At 32.0% G+C, this 15696-nt stretch overlaps 1 protein-coding gene and 1 pseudogene across 1 annotated transcript; both read right to left on the bottom strand.

The window, feature by feature from the left end:
* Nucleotides 1–1018: 1018 nt before the first annotated feature.
* Nucleotides 1019–10455, bottom strand: LOC114295736 (sucrose nonfermenting 4-like protein; annotated as a pseudogene).
* A 526-nt stretch (nucleotides 10456–10981) lies between these two features.
* On the bottom strand, nucleotides 10982–11749 carry LOC145793945 (transcription repressor OFP7-like). The gene has a single exon (XM_082876859.1). It carries the CDS (start codon nucleotides 11747–11749, stop codon nucleotides 10982–10984), a length of 768 nt encoding a protein of 255 aa, XP_082732985.1.
* Between the last annotated feature and the right edge of the window lie 3947 nt (nucleotides 11750–15696).

Below are 15696 nucleotides of genomic sequence, written 5' to 3'. Positions count from 1 at the left end.
ATAACATGGGCATACATGAAATCACATCTCAAAATTATGAGCAAGCCAATAAAAAAGGCAACCGTGTGTTCTTCCTTATTTCAGTTGATCAATTAAATTAAAAGAATACAGGCCAGTTTGGTTATAAATTCACCATGTAAAGTATTATTCAGCAAGAAACAATAAAATATTTGCTCTGCAACACTAATCCTCATGAAACTCTCCCAATCATGAAGCACTGCACGTATGTTTGAACTCCAAATCTGGATGGCCTCGGACAAGTTCATTAGTTAAAACCCTCAACCATCATAACTGCATAGTATATTAGTGAGGCTTAAACAATGCAGTTAGGAAAAAATTCAAGACATATTGAAAATGAAAGTAGATAAAGTTACAATACCGGCATTGCTAGAATGGTACTACTGAGGAATAAGGGGTTCAGTCAAGCTTCCATTGACAGTAATGGATTGGCACAATGGCACTTGAATGACACGGTTACATTATGTCCACTGAGGCCATTTAATTGAACCGGTTGACCCCTTCCTCAAATTTAATCGGGGAGCTGTCTGCAGAGTCGTGCCATACCATCTCCATCTGGTAGGCACCAAAAAGACCTTCAAATTTCTTACTGAAACTAAAAGTGAGAAATGTAAAGAAGATAAAGCTTTGAGTTGAAAATGAAGTTGGCAAAAGACAAAAAAATGAAACTTGAGAAACAATATCGTGTGAACTATTGAGATCTTTATGAACCAATAAAGAATCAAACTTAAAATGTTCATCCTATTCTATATTTCCTTGAAAATTAGTCTTCTCTATTTGGGAGATAAACGGTAACAGTTCATCATGATTGATCAAATTCAACCCTGTGCTCCACATACGTCAGTCGAACACATCAATTTTCCCAAAAGGAACACAAGAATCTCATTTATTGGTAGATGGGGTGGCCATGAGTAACTCCTAATCATATTTTTAATTTTATCAAAAATCCAACAGCTTTTATCATACATTCATATACTCCAGATTTTAGTCGCTCACAAAATTAGCACATTTCACATAGCATAAATAAGAGAGAATGAAAATAACCTGGATTTGCCAATCGCTCCATCACTTTATGCAGTGGATCAGATCGTAAACACATGTGACATCTTTGACTGTTGGATCCATATGGAGAATATGGCTCTTGTCCCAGCTGCAATGCCTGGATATTTTCCAAAACAAAAACAAAGAGAAAATGAAAAGATTTTCAGCATTTCTTGCCAAATTTGTACTAACCCAAACTCTTTCAAAATCAATTCATGTAGTTTTTGCATGTACTCAAAAAAGTAGTTGATATCATAACACAATTCCTTAAACAAAGCCTATGATACATCATCACTTTTTATTTTTTTTTTAGGTAAGTAATCAAGATACTTGACTTGGAAAGCGCATAACCTCAACAATAACAAATTGAAGCACTTACCTGATTAATAGTCATCTCTTCAAGATTAATATGAGTATAAATTTTGTCCTTTGCCAAAGCAGTAATATCACTGTCAAGAAGAAAACAGACATATCACTCTTGATGGTGGAATTGTAATTGAAATTTGACTCATAATGCAGAGTCCTATATTAGAACCAGAACTGACCTTCCAGAATATACATTTAATAATGAGTCATTGTCATCAACAATGGGTAACTTGAGTGGCAAAGACAAAAGGCGCAATAACATGAGGATGAAAGGACAATGGTGAAATATAAGTAAAGCATTCTCACTAATCTTATCACCCAATCCAATCCCCATTATCCCTTTTGTCCATAATTTTGTTGAACCAAAATTATATGAAGGAACAAAAATTTAAGCACAAAAGATAAAAACTAACACATCATTCCATTCCCAACCAAAGTTATAGTGAAAGTAAAATAGCCAATAAAATATATATATATATATAAACCAATTGCTTGAATTTTTTTGTAGTTTAAATTACCCAAATTACTTGAAGAGTAGAACAAACATCTATTATCTATATCATAAAAAACTAGTTAAATTTGGCACAGATCACAATGCAATTACAAACTCTATACTTAAATTTGACCAAAGCTATGTATTAACAAAAAACATGGTTTCAGAATCACCAATGCATCCCTAGGCATTCCCATAGCAAGGGACTAGTCACAATAACATCCAAATTTATTTGTCCATTAAGAATCACCAATCCGAAGTTTATACCTCAAGTAGGAGTATGGGACCTCAAACAGTTTAACCCAACAAACAGACAAACAAACCATGAAGAAACACTTCTCTTATGCACATTAAGATCTGCTGATCAAATGAAGCACAACCCTTCAACTTACCAAGCAAAACTAATTATGAGTAGTTGACAGAAATGCTTGGGGCTCAAGGTCGGCAAGTTTACCCCTCCCAGAAATAATAACCTGATATTCTCTTACCTTGAACTAACAAACTCAACGCTAAACCAAGAGAAGAATGTGGTCTCAACATTGCCAATGGCCGTCGATTTGTTTCCCCAATTCCCGGAACCCAGGTACCTAAAGGAATTGCACAGATTGGTAGTTGGAGCATCGGTAATGTCCCCAGAAGAATGTTTAAAGTACCTGCAAATGCCTGAAAATTAGCAAGACATTGGTTAGTAAGAAAACACCAATTCTTGTTCAGGAAACTAAATAAAACCTTACATTTTAGTATTCCAGAAAGTGAGGCAAGGTGTAATAGCTGCGGAATCGAGGCATCGCCTGAAGATGAATGGATAACAGGAACTGTTGCCACATTATTTTGCAAAATCTTGAGAGCAACATCTTTCAAATTCTCATCTGGCCCAGCCTACTAAACCAACATAAAAGTCAGCAGACAAGACCTACTCATGCTGGATATTAAAATGAAGAAAATCCCTATTTCAGAGGTGGAATTCCAAAAACAGATTAAATAATTTATGTGTCACTTGCTTCCTCAAGACTGACATGGGAGGCAATAATAAAAAATTATATGAATTCAATTAATTTAACAAAGCATATAGCCCTCAATAAAGAGGGATGGCGAAAAGGGGGCTCAAAGACCCCCTTAGTGTTTTGGTTTTCCTATCCTCTTGATGTGTTAGAAGCATTTTTATTTTGATCAAACCCCTCAGGTTGTGAGGGTCTTGTGTTCTCTTTGGAGATCAGGTCTTGTTAGGTTGCCTTAGTGGCATATGTTATCCTTGAAATAAAACACTAAGAAAAAACCTATGCTTGAGTAAACCTACAGGGGTTAAAAGTGGCACATGTAGGGGCCAAATTGTTCAGTTTGAAAAATAGGGACCAAAGTAAAATATGGGTAAAACTACAGGGGTTAAAGGTGTAATTTATCCATAAATCAAATGGAACTACACACGTATCATTGATTGCAGGAGAAATATGACCCAATATTGATAGCAGCTTAGTAAAGAATTCCATCTAGTAAGACTTTTTTTTAGTCAAAAGAAGCTGGAATTAAGATGTTGTAAAGGAAGACACAAGAAAGAGCCAAAAGGAAGTTACGAAAAGGGGTGTTCATCTTTGCTCATTGCAAAGATGTCAATGGCAAAGCCAGCATCCCAAAATTTTTGCCACAAGTAAAAATCTTTGCTCATTGCAAAGATGTCAATGGCTACTAATAACTAAAGTAGCCAACCCTGGTGATTCATTTACATGCCACAAGTAAAAACTCAGGTTCTTGTGTTCTCTCCGTGTCTTCCTTATATTCTCTTTGGAATTCTTTCCTTGGGCCAGATCTCAACATCAGCAAGTTCATCTGGAGCAATATCTTACCTCCCAAAGTACATTTCTTCGAATGGTTAGCATGGAAAAACAGAGTTAAAACAGCGGTGTTTCTGCTCGATATTGGTGTCCTAGGCAGCAATGTTTCTCCTTTATGTCCTCTCTGCAAATTGGCCCCTGAAACTGTTTCTCATGTTTTGCTTCATTGTCACTTCTCTTGGACCATTTGGTCATCTGTGTTATATGAATGGGGGCTCTGTTGGTGTATCCCACAATCTGTAGCAGCTCTGTTCAATTGGTGGATGGGGGATAAATTCAAGCACCCACTCAGGAAATTTTGGGGAGCGATCCCACTGGTAGTCCTCTGGTCCCTTTGGAGGCTTAGGAATGAGTGTGTTTTTAGAGATGCTCATCCTAATTCTGCAGAATTGTGGGAACTTATTAAGATCAGATTAGCTCTTTGGCTTAAAGGTTCTATTAAGGATTTCCCCTTCACAGTCGAGGACGTGGTTCTCAATTGGAGACAAACCAGGCTATGCTATTAAGTTTAAAAGAATTCTATCTGTGTGTTGTTGAGCATCAGTTGCAGCATTCTTGGTACCTTTGTGTCTTCATTTGCTGATGTTATCTCACGGGTGGTTCTGCTGTTTCTGCTATTGTTCTGTTACTGATCTGATCTGTCAGTGATCTGCAATCTGCAATTTGTTGTTAGCCCATACTGTTGGTGATCTGTTGTTCTGCTTCTGAACTGGTTTTCTGGCTGGTGGTGTTCTGCTGGCTGCTGCTGCTGATTATGTGGTTAATTTAAACACTCCAACCATCTTTGGAGTTGTTCATAGGTGATTTTGGTTATGAGAACCTTGCGGAGCAAAATGTTTGTTTTGTTCTGCTGAATTGGTTGAGGCTGCTGAATTTGTTGAGCTAATCTGATCTGTTGGGCTGGTTCGGGTTTTATCTGCTGAATTGGTTGTTTGCTTCTGTTATTTTGTTTTCTCTTCGTGTTGGTTTCTCACCAACCGGAGCTTTGAGCTGTCCTAGCTCTGAGCTCCTCTTCATTGATGTAACCTATTACTTTGTTTGTTTCCATCAATGAAGATTTATTTTGCCAGTAAAAAAAAAACTCACATGGACAAGTTGTCATGGAAATAATCTCCCATTCCCATCAATTTGTCTGCTCAGGTATGATTTTGTATCTTTCCAAGCAGATATAGTGTGTGTCTCAAGCTCTTCCTCCATCAGATTGGAACCATGGCTACCGAGCTGCAGAATAGGTCAGAAACATTTGTTGAAATAATCTTACACTAGTTCACATCTGACTTAACGCAAAAATATAGTATGATGTTAGTAACTAGAAAACCTATATATCTTGTCTACAGCCCCTAAATTTAGAAGCTTTCAAACTTAAAGATCATGACCAGATAAGCCTACTTAGAAGCTCAAAGATTTGTACCAATGACAACACAAACACACTGCACACAAAACAAACAAATTTACTTTAAACCCCCAAACATACCTCTCTTACAATCATGATAAAATCCAAAGCACTAAGAACTCCAACAAACTGTCCATTGCAGAAGTCCCAAAGAGGAGCCATAGGAATTCCCTGGAAATAACTAGTCTCAGAAAGGTACATATAAATGCTAGTTATTAAAAAAATAAATTAAATGCCTGAAAACATTGTAAAGAATTGACACATAAAAATGTGATCTGAAAGCATAGATGAACTTCTAATAAAATGTGACTTCAGGGAATTTGCAAATAACTACTGAAATAATCTAGTATATTGCACAACCCCACAGAATAAAACGATATTACTCATTTCTCCAACCAAATTTGGAATCCACTGGATTACATGCCAAATATTAGATAATTACACTCCATGATTTGCCAGAAAATCATATTTTATATAGTAACTTCATTGCAAACTATTTGCTTGTACACTCAATAAACTAACACTATACAGTCATTAGCACATCTTTCTAAGGTAAATAACACTCCAGCAATATCCAATAAATTTTAACATCGGAGAGAGAGAGAGAGAGGGAGAGAGAGAGAGAGATACTTGTTCATGCAGAATATGAAATGCTTGTTTTATAGGTAATCAACATCTAAGGCAATGACCTGCGAGCCACATGCATCTATATGAGAAACATGAAACATAGTTGCAGCAATCAAATCTATTTGATCTTCCAAGAGTAGATAAAAATAAAATAAAGTCAAGGGAAAATTATTCAAACCTTGCCTGACTCAAGAAGCAGCTCATAAGCCATGTGAGTAGATAGAAATATAGTAATACGGTGGCGGGAAACCTCTAAATCAGCTTCTGATACCCTTGGCAAGGCTTCATGCAATGGACCACCTGAAACTCTAACCTGCAATTATATACAAGTTGATAAATTAAAAGTCATAGAAAAGATCATCTAGCAATACTTCAAAGTCCACCTTTATCAATGTTCTCACTGATATAAGATGTGAATATGCAATACATAACACTTAAAGACAGATGTGAGCCAAAAAAAGATTTCTTGATTTTTTTTTTAAAAAAAAAATCTTTTAAGACTCATTAATCACATTCCAAACTAGGGAAACCTCCATTGGCTTTAGACACTTCCTTTTTGCATTTTCTAAAATAGGGAATAAAATTTCTTTTTATTTCAAATTATTGAAAGAAATTCCAAAATTCAAATGGGGTTATACTTTTCACAGTTTTGAGTCCATCATATTGTTTCTGATTCAGGCGATTTTAGGAACGATCACATTGATTTGATAAGACAAAAAGGTGAAACCTGAATTAAACCAGTTATGCCGACTGTATTAGCAAGAGAATAGTAGGCAGGAAAAATCTGAGGGGTAACAACGGCAGACAAGCCCAAAACTATAGCAACAGTATGCATAGAGATAACCAAAGAATTTCTGACTTCAGCGATAACAACATTAGGTAACATCCTATACTATACACGTAGAAATCCACCAGTATCTGACTTTTACCACCAAAATACACAAAAGTTTGTAATAGCAAGAGTTCCTAATGGGTATCATGATTAGTCAAGTACAAGTGTATACAGGATGGAAAAATGCTCAGCATGCTTTTGTTTGAAAATAGAATTTACATAGGAGCAAATGACAAGAGATATTAGGTTCCAGGCAACTAGCTGTAAAAAAAAAACAGTTCATTATATCAGTCTCATACCAAACGTTGAAAAGCCTCGTTATCCACATCCATGTTAGAACCAGAATGCATTTGTGGATTTAGGATTCCAGGAACATAATCAGATTCCCTGGCTAAGAAAACAATGTTCACTATCCCATAGTTCCCATTCTCAAATGGCTAGTGCTCATCATGTCGCCACTCGCCATCAACAACAATCTTGTACTGTATGTAACAGAATCAAACAAACAAACACATTCTATGTTCCTGAATTAAGTGGCAAGTATTTGCAGAGCTTAAATAATTCAGACAGTTCCCAAGCATATTTCAGCTGCAGTAATGAATTAAAAATTTATTGCGAACCATCATGCTTACTTGGACCACGTATCATTTAGTTCTTTTCAAGTTTTCACTACCCCACAAATAGCATCATTCTACTTCAGGGTAGTTCTTGATTATCTACAATCTCTTCATTGCTCTTTCTAATATGTATTGCAAAAGCTCTTCATTTATAAGCCCATATATCGCTTAACTACCAAAATTTAATTTCATAATAAATTTTAAAAAAAAGAAGTAAAGTTTACTTTAAAACTACACTTTGCGTAACTTTAGGCTGCCTACTCTGTTGAATTGCCCCGTTGTCAGTGGTGGGGGTTTAATTTATTAACGCTGTGTTTGGTTGGAGGATTTGAGAAGAGAAAAGAAAAAGGAAAAGGAAAAGGTAAGTGAAATGTGAATAAAATACACCTATATTTCACCACATTTCACACACCCTTTCCATTTCCTTTTCCAAATCCCTTTCCAAATCCCCCAACCAAACATAAGTGCCAACTTGGGCATCATGTACCTTCCTTGCATTTAAAATGGTCAAATAGAAGATTTGACTAATTTAGAATGCAGTTTCATTAAATACTCTTGACTTTCTACAAACATTTGTAAGCATTTATTTATGTGTGTATATACATATGTATATGTATTCTGGCTCTGAAAATTCTTTGAACTAGGTACTCTAAAAATCACCATCACTCTCGTTCTACACTCCAATTAGTCAAAGTACAACCATACTTGTTACCTGTATACAAAGCATTGATGCTTGCATGAGATTACATAAAGCAAAGCAAACTTAGCCATATAAATTAAACTTGATATTAAAACTTGAACCAATAACTCTATAATTCATTTTTCATTACAAGTGGACCAAAATTAACTCCTTGAAATAACAAAAGTGAGCAAAATTTGCACTCAGAAGTGTTGGAAGTTAGCCCCCCAATGTTAAATATCATAAAAATTATTGCACTCATACCAGATTTTTGCTACTAAGCTACATTAATGAAACCCACAATTGGGGTGAATATTGCATATTGGGACATTTTATTTTAAGAGAAGTTGTGCTACATATGCTTCTTTTTTCTTTTTCTTTTTTCTTTTTTTTCTCTCTACCAAAAACCATTAGAGTTCTATTACATTATGTTTGAGCCACATTTACCATAAAAAACTAATACCCTCAATGCACTACCTTAAACAAGATACAACTCTTATCCAAAACTGTTAATTTAGCGATTTGAACATTTTTTTTCGTGTTTATTTCCTTAATGTTTCCTTTGTGAAGCCAAGTAACATGGTATGAGGAGTTATTTTTCTGAAGTGAACCCCACAATTTATTGCATAGGCCTCAGTTTTGGCTTCATTCACCCTTTGCCAAAGACCAAGCAGGACCATGCTATTTTGTTTATTGTCAGGAACAAACTTCTCATGGAGTACACACATCCTGGGGTTTTTCAGAAGTCAAGTTATTTTATTTTTACATCTTGAATATATCTTTACTACAGTATTGGTGTAGCATTCACCGTAGCCTATACACCGGTTGCTTAGGCTGGTTAATTCAGAATGTTTCACGATGCGAGTTCATGAATGCATCATGGGTGCCAATGACAGCATGATGTAAAGAATCCCGCAAAATGTTTACTAATTTTTTATGCCATAAAAGAAAATAAGAGTCAACTGAAAGTGCACCCTAAAGTCCCTATTAATAACCATTAGCTTCATAAACCAATAGGGTCAATATGGTGAACTCCTCACAAAAACCTAATGCATTATGCAAAATGAGCATACGAAGAAATAGAAGTCTACTGAGTTGAATTGTGCTTACCAAATAAAAAAGCCCACTGATAAAGACTTTCCATGCTTAGAGTTAATGACATATTTTAACATTGGTCAACATATAATTCCAAAACCTTCTAATCCAACTTCTTTCTTATTTTAATAATGTTCTTTTTTCCTTCACTAATGTGCCAATTACAGCTCTTAGCAAATGTGCTAAATTCAACTTAACAAAATGAAAAAAAACTACATGAGGGTTCAAAAATATTGTTATTACAGATCATCACGGTAAACTTTTTGTGGAAATAGGAGGAAATCAAATTTAATATTGGGGTGTTTAACGCATTCATTAATATTCCATTCATTATGACAACACATCCAAGTGAAGATCCCAAATTAACTCCTCTGAATCTAAACCTTCGCTGATTTTGTACATCAATTTAAAAATAAAATCACAAAATAGTAAATAAATCATTTAAAATAAATGATCACATGATAGCTAGGACAGAATCAGTTCATCTTCCAAGCTCAACAACATTATGTTCTTGTGTGCAAAGAAGACACATCTTCTAAGCCGAGAAGAAATTTCTATACTTTGTGTTCAATTAAATTAAGAGAGAGAAATCATATCTGAACAATTAACAACAATACACTTGCTTCTTTGTTCCATAAGCATTCAAAATAATACAACTGAATTACCTCCCTTGTAATAAGTATTATTTGCAAGAAAACAAGATGGTGCATGGAGAAATACCAAAATGGGAAGAAGTGTTTACAATCGCAACATATGACAGCAAGAACTTAGGGGATGAAACAAATTTTAAGAAAAAATATAGCACCATTTTCACATCCAACCACATCAAAAGGCAACATACCCCAAAGGGTTGCTAGAATTTACCACCAAGCACGTACATAAGTTTCACTATGCCCATAAAAAAACATAAATGTTTTGTTTGTTCATGGAACCCATTTACCATATATGAACTCATCCACCATTAACGACACATAATTGACAAATTTGCATGAAAAAAATAAAAATAAATATGATTTAACAGGAAATTATTTGACAATAGTGATCAAGGTATTATTGAATTAAACTCGGCTCGAGTGGAATCATCAAAACCTCCTGAAGTTATAAACCAACTTGATGGTAACTTGGCTGCAAATAGTCTGAAATACAGTGAGACACCCTTCAACAGGAGTCATTGGATAATGGGCAGACCACCTTTACCAGAAAAAAAGTTTACTTCCCATCAATTAAAATTAAACAAATAACAATCAATTGAACTAAGAATTACAACAAAGTAATGAACAATACAGTGCAGCTAACAAATAAAACATCAAAATCACACATGTGCATTTGAGTCTCACCCTGTAAAAGAGCTACAGAGAAAAACACTTCCTCCCCGATAAGGCCACACAAACCGCGTCGGGATTAGCGCTGTGCCTGCAGCAGTTTCACCGGTTTCCTTTGCATAATCCATGCCCGAATAGAACATTCACTCCCAAAATAATTGGTAACCCTCCAAGCAACAAACAAATTTCCTATTAACCCTAAAAGGATAAATAAAAATCAAAATAATTATTTTACAACCCAGTACACCATTTAAGCACATTCAATTCCCATAAATAAAAAATTAAAATAAACCGAGTACTTCAAAGTCGAATCTTCAAATTCTACCACCAAAAACCTCAACTTTCCAATGAACAATGCCTCACAGAGTACACGATTAAAGACACAATTTTAATGAAACAAATACACATACGATTTAGAAAAAATAATAATTTTTAAAAAAAATTGGTCAGGTTTGAATGCCTACTAATTCACACTCAACAACATCCACACTCAACAACATCCACATCAGTAAATGTCTGCTAATTCAATAATGTGAAAGAAAGATAACATTTCTTTTGGTCAGGTAACAGGTTTGAATAGAAAATAAATGAAGGACAGACGAAAGAGAAAAACAATAAAAAATCAAAATACAAAACTCAATTGAGCAACTAAACAAAATACAACTAGTACTACAAAAAAATTGCCTTCCAAATGTCTGAAAAAGCGTCAACGATGACCCCGTAATGATGACGCGAATTGAGTGATAAGAAACACTCCAGCAGCTGCTCGAGGTCTCTCTCCTCAAACAGCTGCTTCGCTAATACCATCTCTATCATGGATGCCTTGACATCCCCATGTGGGTCAACCGATTCCATCACCACGGCGAAGCTGTCCTTCAGTTTCCCCTCCGCCGGAAATGATGGTAGCAGCTTCTTCATCCTCTTGTTGCGAGTTAGTGAAAGTGTCACGATCTTTTCTTTTTCATCGTCACTCTCGTAACCACACAAACCACTGTCGGCCGAGGAAGTGGTGACAGGGCGTGGTGTCGGCGTCGGAGGAGGAGGAGGAGGAGGAGGGGGGAAGAACTGGTTGTGGGAATCGCCGGAGATGGAAGTGGTAGGGTGTCGTGTCGGCGGAGGAGGAGGATGGAAGAGTTCGCCGTCGGAATCGCTGGAGATGGGGGAGTTGTAGTCGCGACGTGGCGTCTCGTCCCACTTGCATGGCGGTGATTCGGGGAGGTCGTCTTCGTGTGTGCGGAACCCACAGCCGAAGATGGAGGAGACGCGGTGCTTGAAGGAGGTGCGGGGTTTGAAAGGGAGCGGGGTGGCCGGCTGGCAGTCAATGAAGAGAGGGGTGGGGGGGAGTTGGATAGGATTTTCTGGGATGTTGGACGAATTTTTGGCTCGGCAGAATTTGAAGGATGATGTGAAGCGGGAGAAGAAAGCCTTGAATGCCATTGAATGTTTTGTCTCTCTTTCTCTTTCTCTTTCTCTTTCTCTATGTTTGTTGTATCTATATGATTTCAGTGTACGAATTAGCTATGCACTACAATATGTATATATAGATACAGGGGGAACGAAGAACGAAGAACGAAGGTGAATCAATGGAGGAAAATTTTATTATTAAAGGAAAACAATTTTATAAGGCAATGAATATGAATATTATTAAACGGAAATAATTTATAAGGAAATGAAGATCAATCAATAAAAAGAGAATATTATTATTAAAAGAAAATTATATTATAAGGAATATTAATATTATTATGTATTTTATTTTATTTTTTTTTAAAAAAAGTTTGAATTGGGATCAATCGTGCACACTGGAATAGTGAAATGTAATTTGTAAAATAAATTGAAAATTTTTAATATTTTACCACTATATATTCTTTAAACGAAAATAATTTATAAGGCAATAAAGACCGATCAATAAAAGGAAAATATTATTATTAAAAGAAAATTATATTATGAGGAATATTAATATTATTATGTATTTTTATTTTTAAAATATTATTGTATATTATTATAAAGAATGTAGCTTCAATAAAGAAAAATACCATATTAAATATTTAATATTATTAGTATGTATTTTTATTTTGGATCATTTGCATCAAATAAATTCTATAAAAAAAAATTAAAAAAACTAATTTAAAAAAAAAAGTTTGAACCGGGATCAATCGTGCATACTGAAATAATGAAATGTAATTTGTAAAATAAATTGAAGATTTTTAATATTTTACCAATATATATTCTTTAAAAAAAATTAATATTATTAAAGGAAAACAATTTTATAAGGCAATGAAGATGAATATTATTATTAAACGGAAATAATTTATAAGGAAATGAAGATCAATCAATAAAAGGAGAATATTATTATTAAAAGAAAATTATATTATAAGGAATATTAATATTATTATGTATTTTATTTTATTTTTTTTTTAAAAAAGTTTGAATTGGGATCAATCGTGCACACTGGAATAGTGAAATGTAATTTGTAAAATAAATTGAAATTTTTTAATATTTTACCACTATATATTCTTTAAACGAAAATAATTTATAAGGCAATAAAGACCGATCAATAAAAGGAAAATATTATTATTAAAAGAAAATTATATTATGAGGAATATTAATATTATTATGTATTTTTATTTTTAAAATATTATTGTATATTATTATAAAGAATGTAGCTTCAATAAAGAAAAATGGGGGATGCACCAATAAATCCCAAATTAATAACTTATGCACTGTTTAGTCCTAAAAGTTTTCTTATAGACTGAAAGGTCCATTACAATGTTAATAATATCAGATACAATGTTAATAACATCAAAGTCATGTTACAAACATTGGATTTCAAACATCTAATGTTCATCAAATTTCAATAATGTTTGAAAATATAGGATGAAAAACATTTAATGTTCATCAGATTTTAATAAATTTTGAAATTATAGAATGAAACATCAGATCATTTACATCATTCACATCATGTTGATGTAAAAATGGGACTAAATGGAGCATAAGAAAACTTTTAGGACTAAATGGTTCAACGTTTCAAAAATTAGGACTTATGGGTAAATTTTCCAAGAAAAATACCATATTAAATATTTAATATTATTAGTATGTATTTTTATTTTGGATCATTTGCATCAAATAAATTCTAAAAAAAAAAATTAAAAAAAACTAATTTAAAAAAAAAAAAGTTTGAACCGGGACCAATCGTGCATACTGGAATAATGAAATGTAATTTGTAAAATAAATTGAAGATTTTTAATATTTTACCAATATATATTCTTTAAAAAAAGTTTAATATTATTAAAGGAAAACAATTTTATAAGGCAATGAAGATGAATATTATTATTAAACGGAAATAATTTATAAGGAAATAAAGATCAATCAATAAAAGGAGAATATTATTATTAAAAGAAAATTATATTATAAGGAATATTAATATTATTATGTATTTTATTTTATTTTATTTTAAAAAAAGTTTGAATTGGGATCAATCGTGCACACTGGAATAGTGAAATGTAATTTGTAAAATAAATTGAAAATTTTTAATATTTTACCAATATATATTCTTTAAACGAAAATAATTTATAAGGCAATGAAGGCCGATCAATAAAAGGAAAATATTATTATTAAAAGAAAATTATATTATGAGGAATATTAATATTATTATGTATTTTTATTTTTAAAATATTATTGTATATTATTATAAAGAATGTAGCTTCAATAAAGAAAAATACCATATTAAATATTTAATATTATTAGTATGTATTTTTATTTTGGATCATTTGCATCAAATAAATTCTAAAAAAAAAATTAAAAAAACTAATTTTAAAAAAAAAGTTTGAACCGGGATCAATCGTGCATACTGGAATAATGAAATGTAATTTGTAAAATAAATTGAAGATTTTTAATATTTTACCAATATATATTCTTTAAAAAAAGTTTAATATTATTAAAGGAAAACAATTTTATAAGGCAATGAAGATGAATATTATTATTAAACGGAAATAATTTATAAGGAAATGAAGATCAATCAATAAAAGGAGAATATTATTATTAAAAGAAAATTATATTATAAGGAATATTAATATTATTATGTATTTTATTTTATTTTATTTTAAAAAAAGTTTGAATTGGGATCAATCGTGCACACTGGAATAGTGAAATGTAATTTGTAAAATAAATTGAAAATTTTTAATATTTTACCAATATATATTCTTTAAACGAAAATAATTTATAAGGCAATGAAGGCCGATCAATAAAAGGAAAATATTATTATTAAAAGAAAATTATATTATGAGGAATATTAATATTATTATGTATTTTTATTTTTAAAATATTATTGTATATTATTATAAAGAATGTAGCTTCAATAAAGAAAAATACCATATTAAATATTTAATATTATTAGTATGTATTTTTATTTTGGATCATTTGCATCAAATAAATTCTAAAAAAAAAATTAAAAAAACTAATTTTAAAAAAAAAAGTTTGAACCGGGATCAATCGTGCATACTGGAATAATGAAATGTAATTTGTAAAATAAATTGAAGATTTTTAATATTTTACCAATATATATTCTTTAAAAAAAGTTTAATATTATTAAAGGAAAACAATTTTATAAGGCAATGAAGATGAATATTATTATTAAACGGAAATAATTTATAAGGAAATGAAGATCAATCAATAAAAGGAGAATATTATTATTAAAAGAAAATTATATTATAAGGAATATTAATATTATTATGTATTTTATTTTATTTTATTTTAAAAAAAGTTTGAATTGGGATCAATCGTGCACACTGGAATAGTGAAATGTAATTTGTAAAATAAATTGAAAATTTTTAGTATTTTACCAATATATATTCTTTAAACGAAAATAATTTATAAGGCAATGAAGGCCGATCAATAAAAGGAAAATATTATTATTAAAAGAAAATTATATTATGAGGAATATTAATATTATTATGTATTTTATTTTTAAAATATTATTGTATATTATTATAAAGAATGTAGCTTCAATAAAGAAAAATACCATATTAAATATTTAATATTATTAGTATGTATTTTTATTTTGGATCATTTGCATCAAATAAATTCTAAAAAAAAAAAATTAAAAAAACTAATTTAAAAAAAAAAAGTTTGAACCGGGATCAATCGTGCATACTGGAATAATGAAATGTAATTTGTAAAATAAATTGAAGATTTTTAATATTTTACCAATATATATTCTTTAAAAAAAGTTTAAAAGTTGAGCCCCATTTCTGAGTTTGCGTTGGGCCTAAAAAAATTCAGGCTGACCCTATCATGTAGGCCTGGATCATTCTGGTCCATGAGACTGTGAGTATAAACACAAGAAGTCAAACTACATTTGGTTGTTTAGTAGAGAGCGTGAGGACCTA

Source organism: Camellia sinensis, chromosome 6 (genome assembly GCF_055761805.1).
Source record: "Camellia sinensis isolate YWXY chromosome 6, ASM5576180v1, whole genome shotgun sequence".
Lineage (NCBI taxonomy): Eukaryota > Viridiplantae > Streptophyta > Magnoliopsida > Ericales > Theaceae > Camellia > Camellia sinensis.
This window is presented reverse-complemented; position numbering and strand designations above follow the sequence as displayed.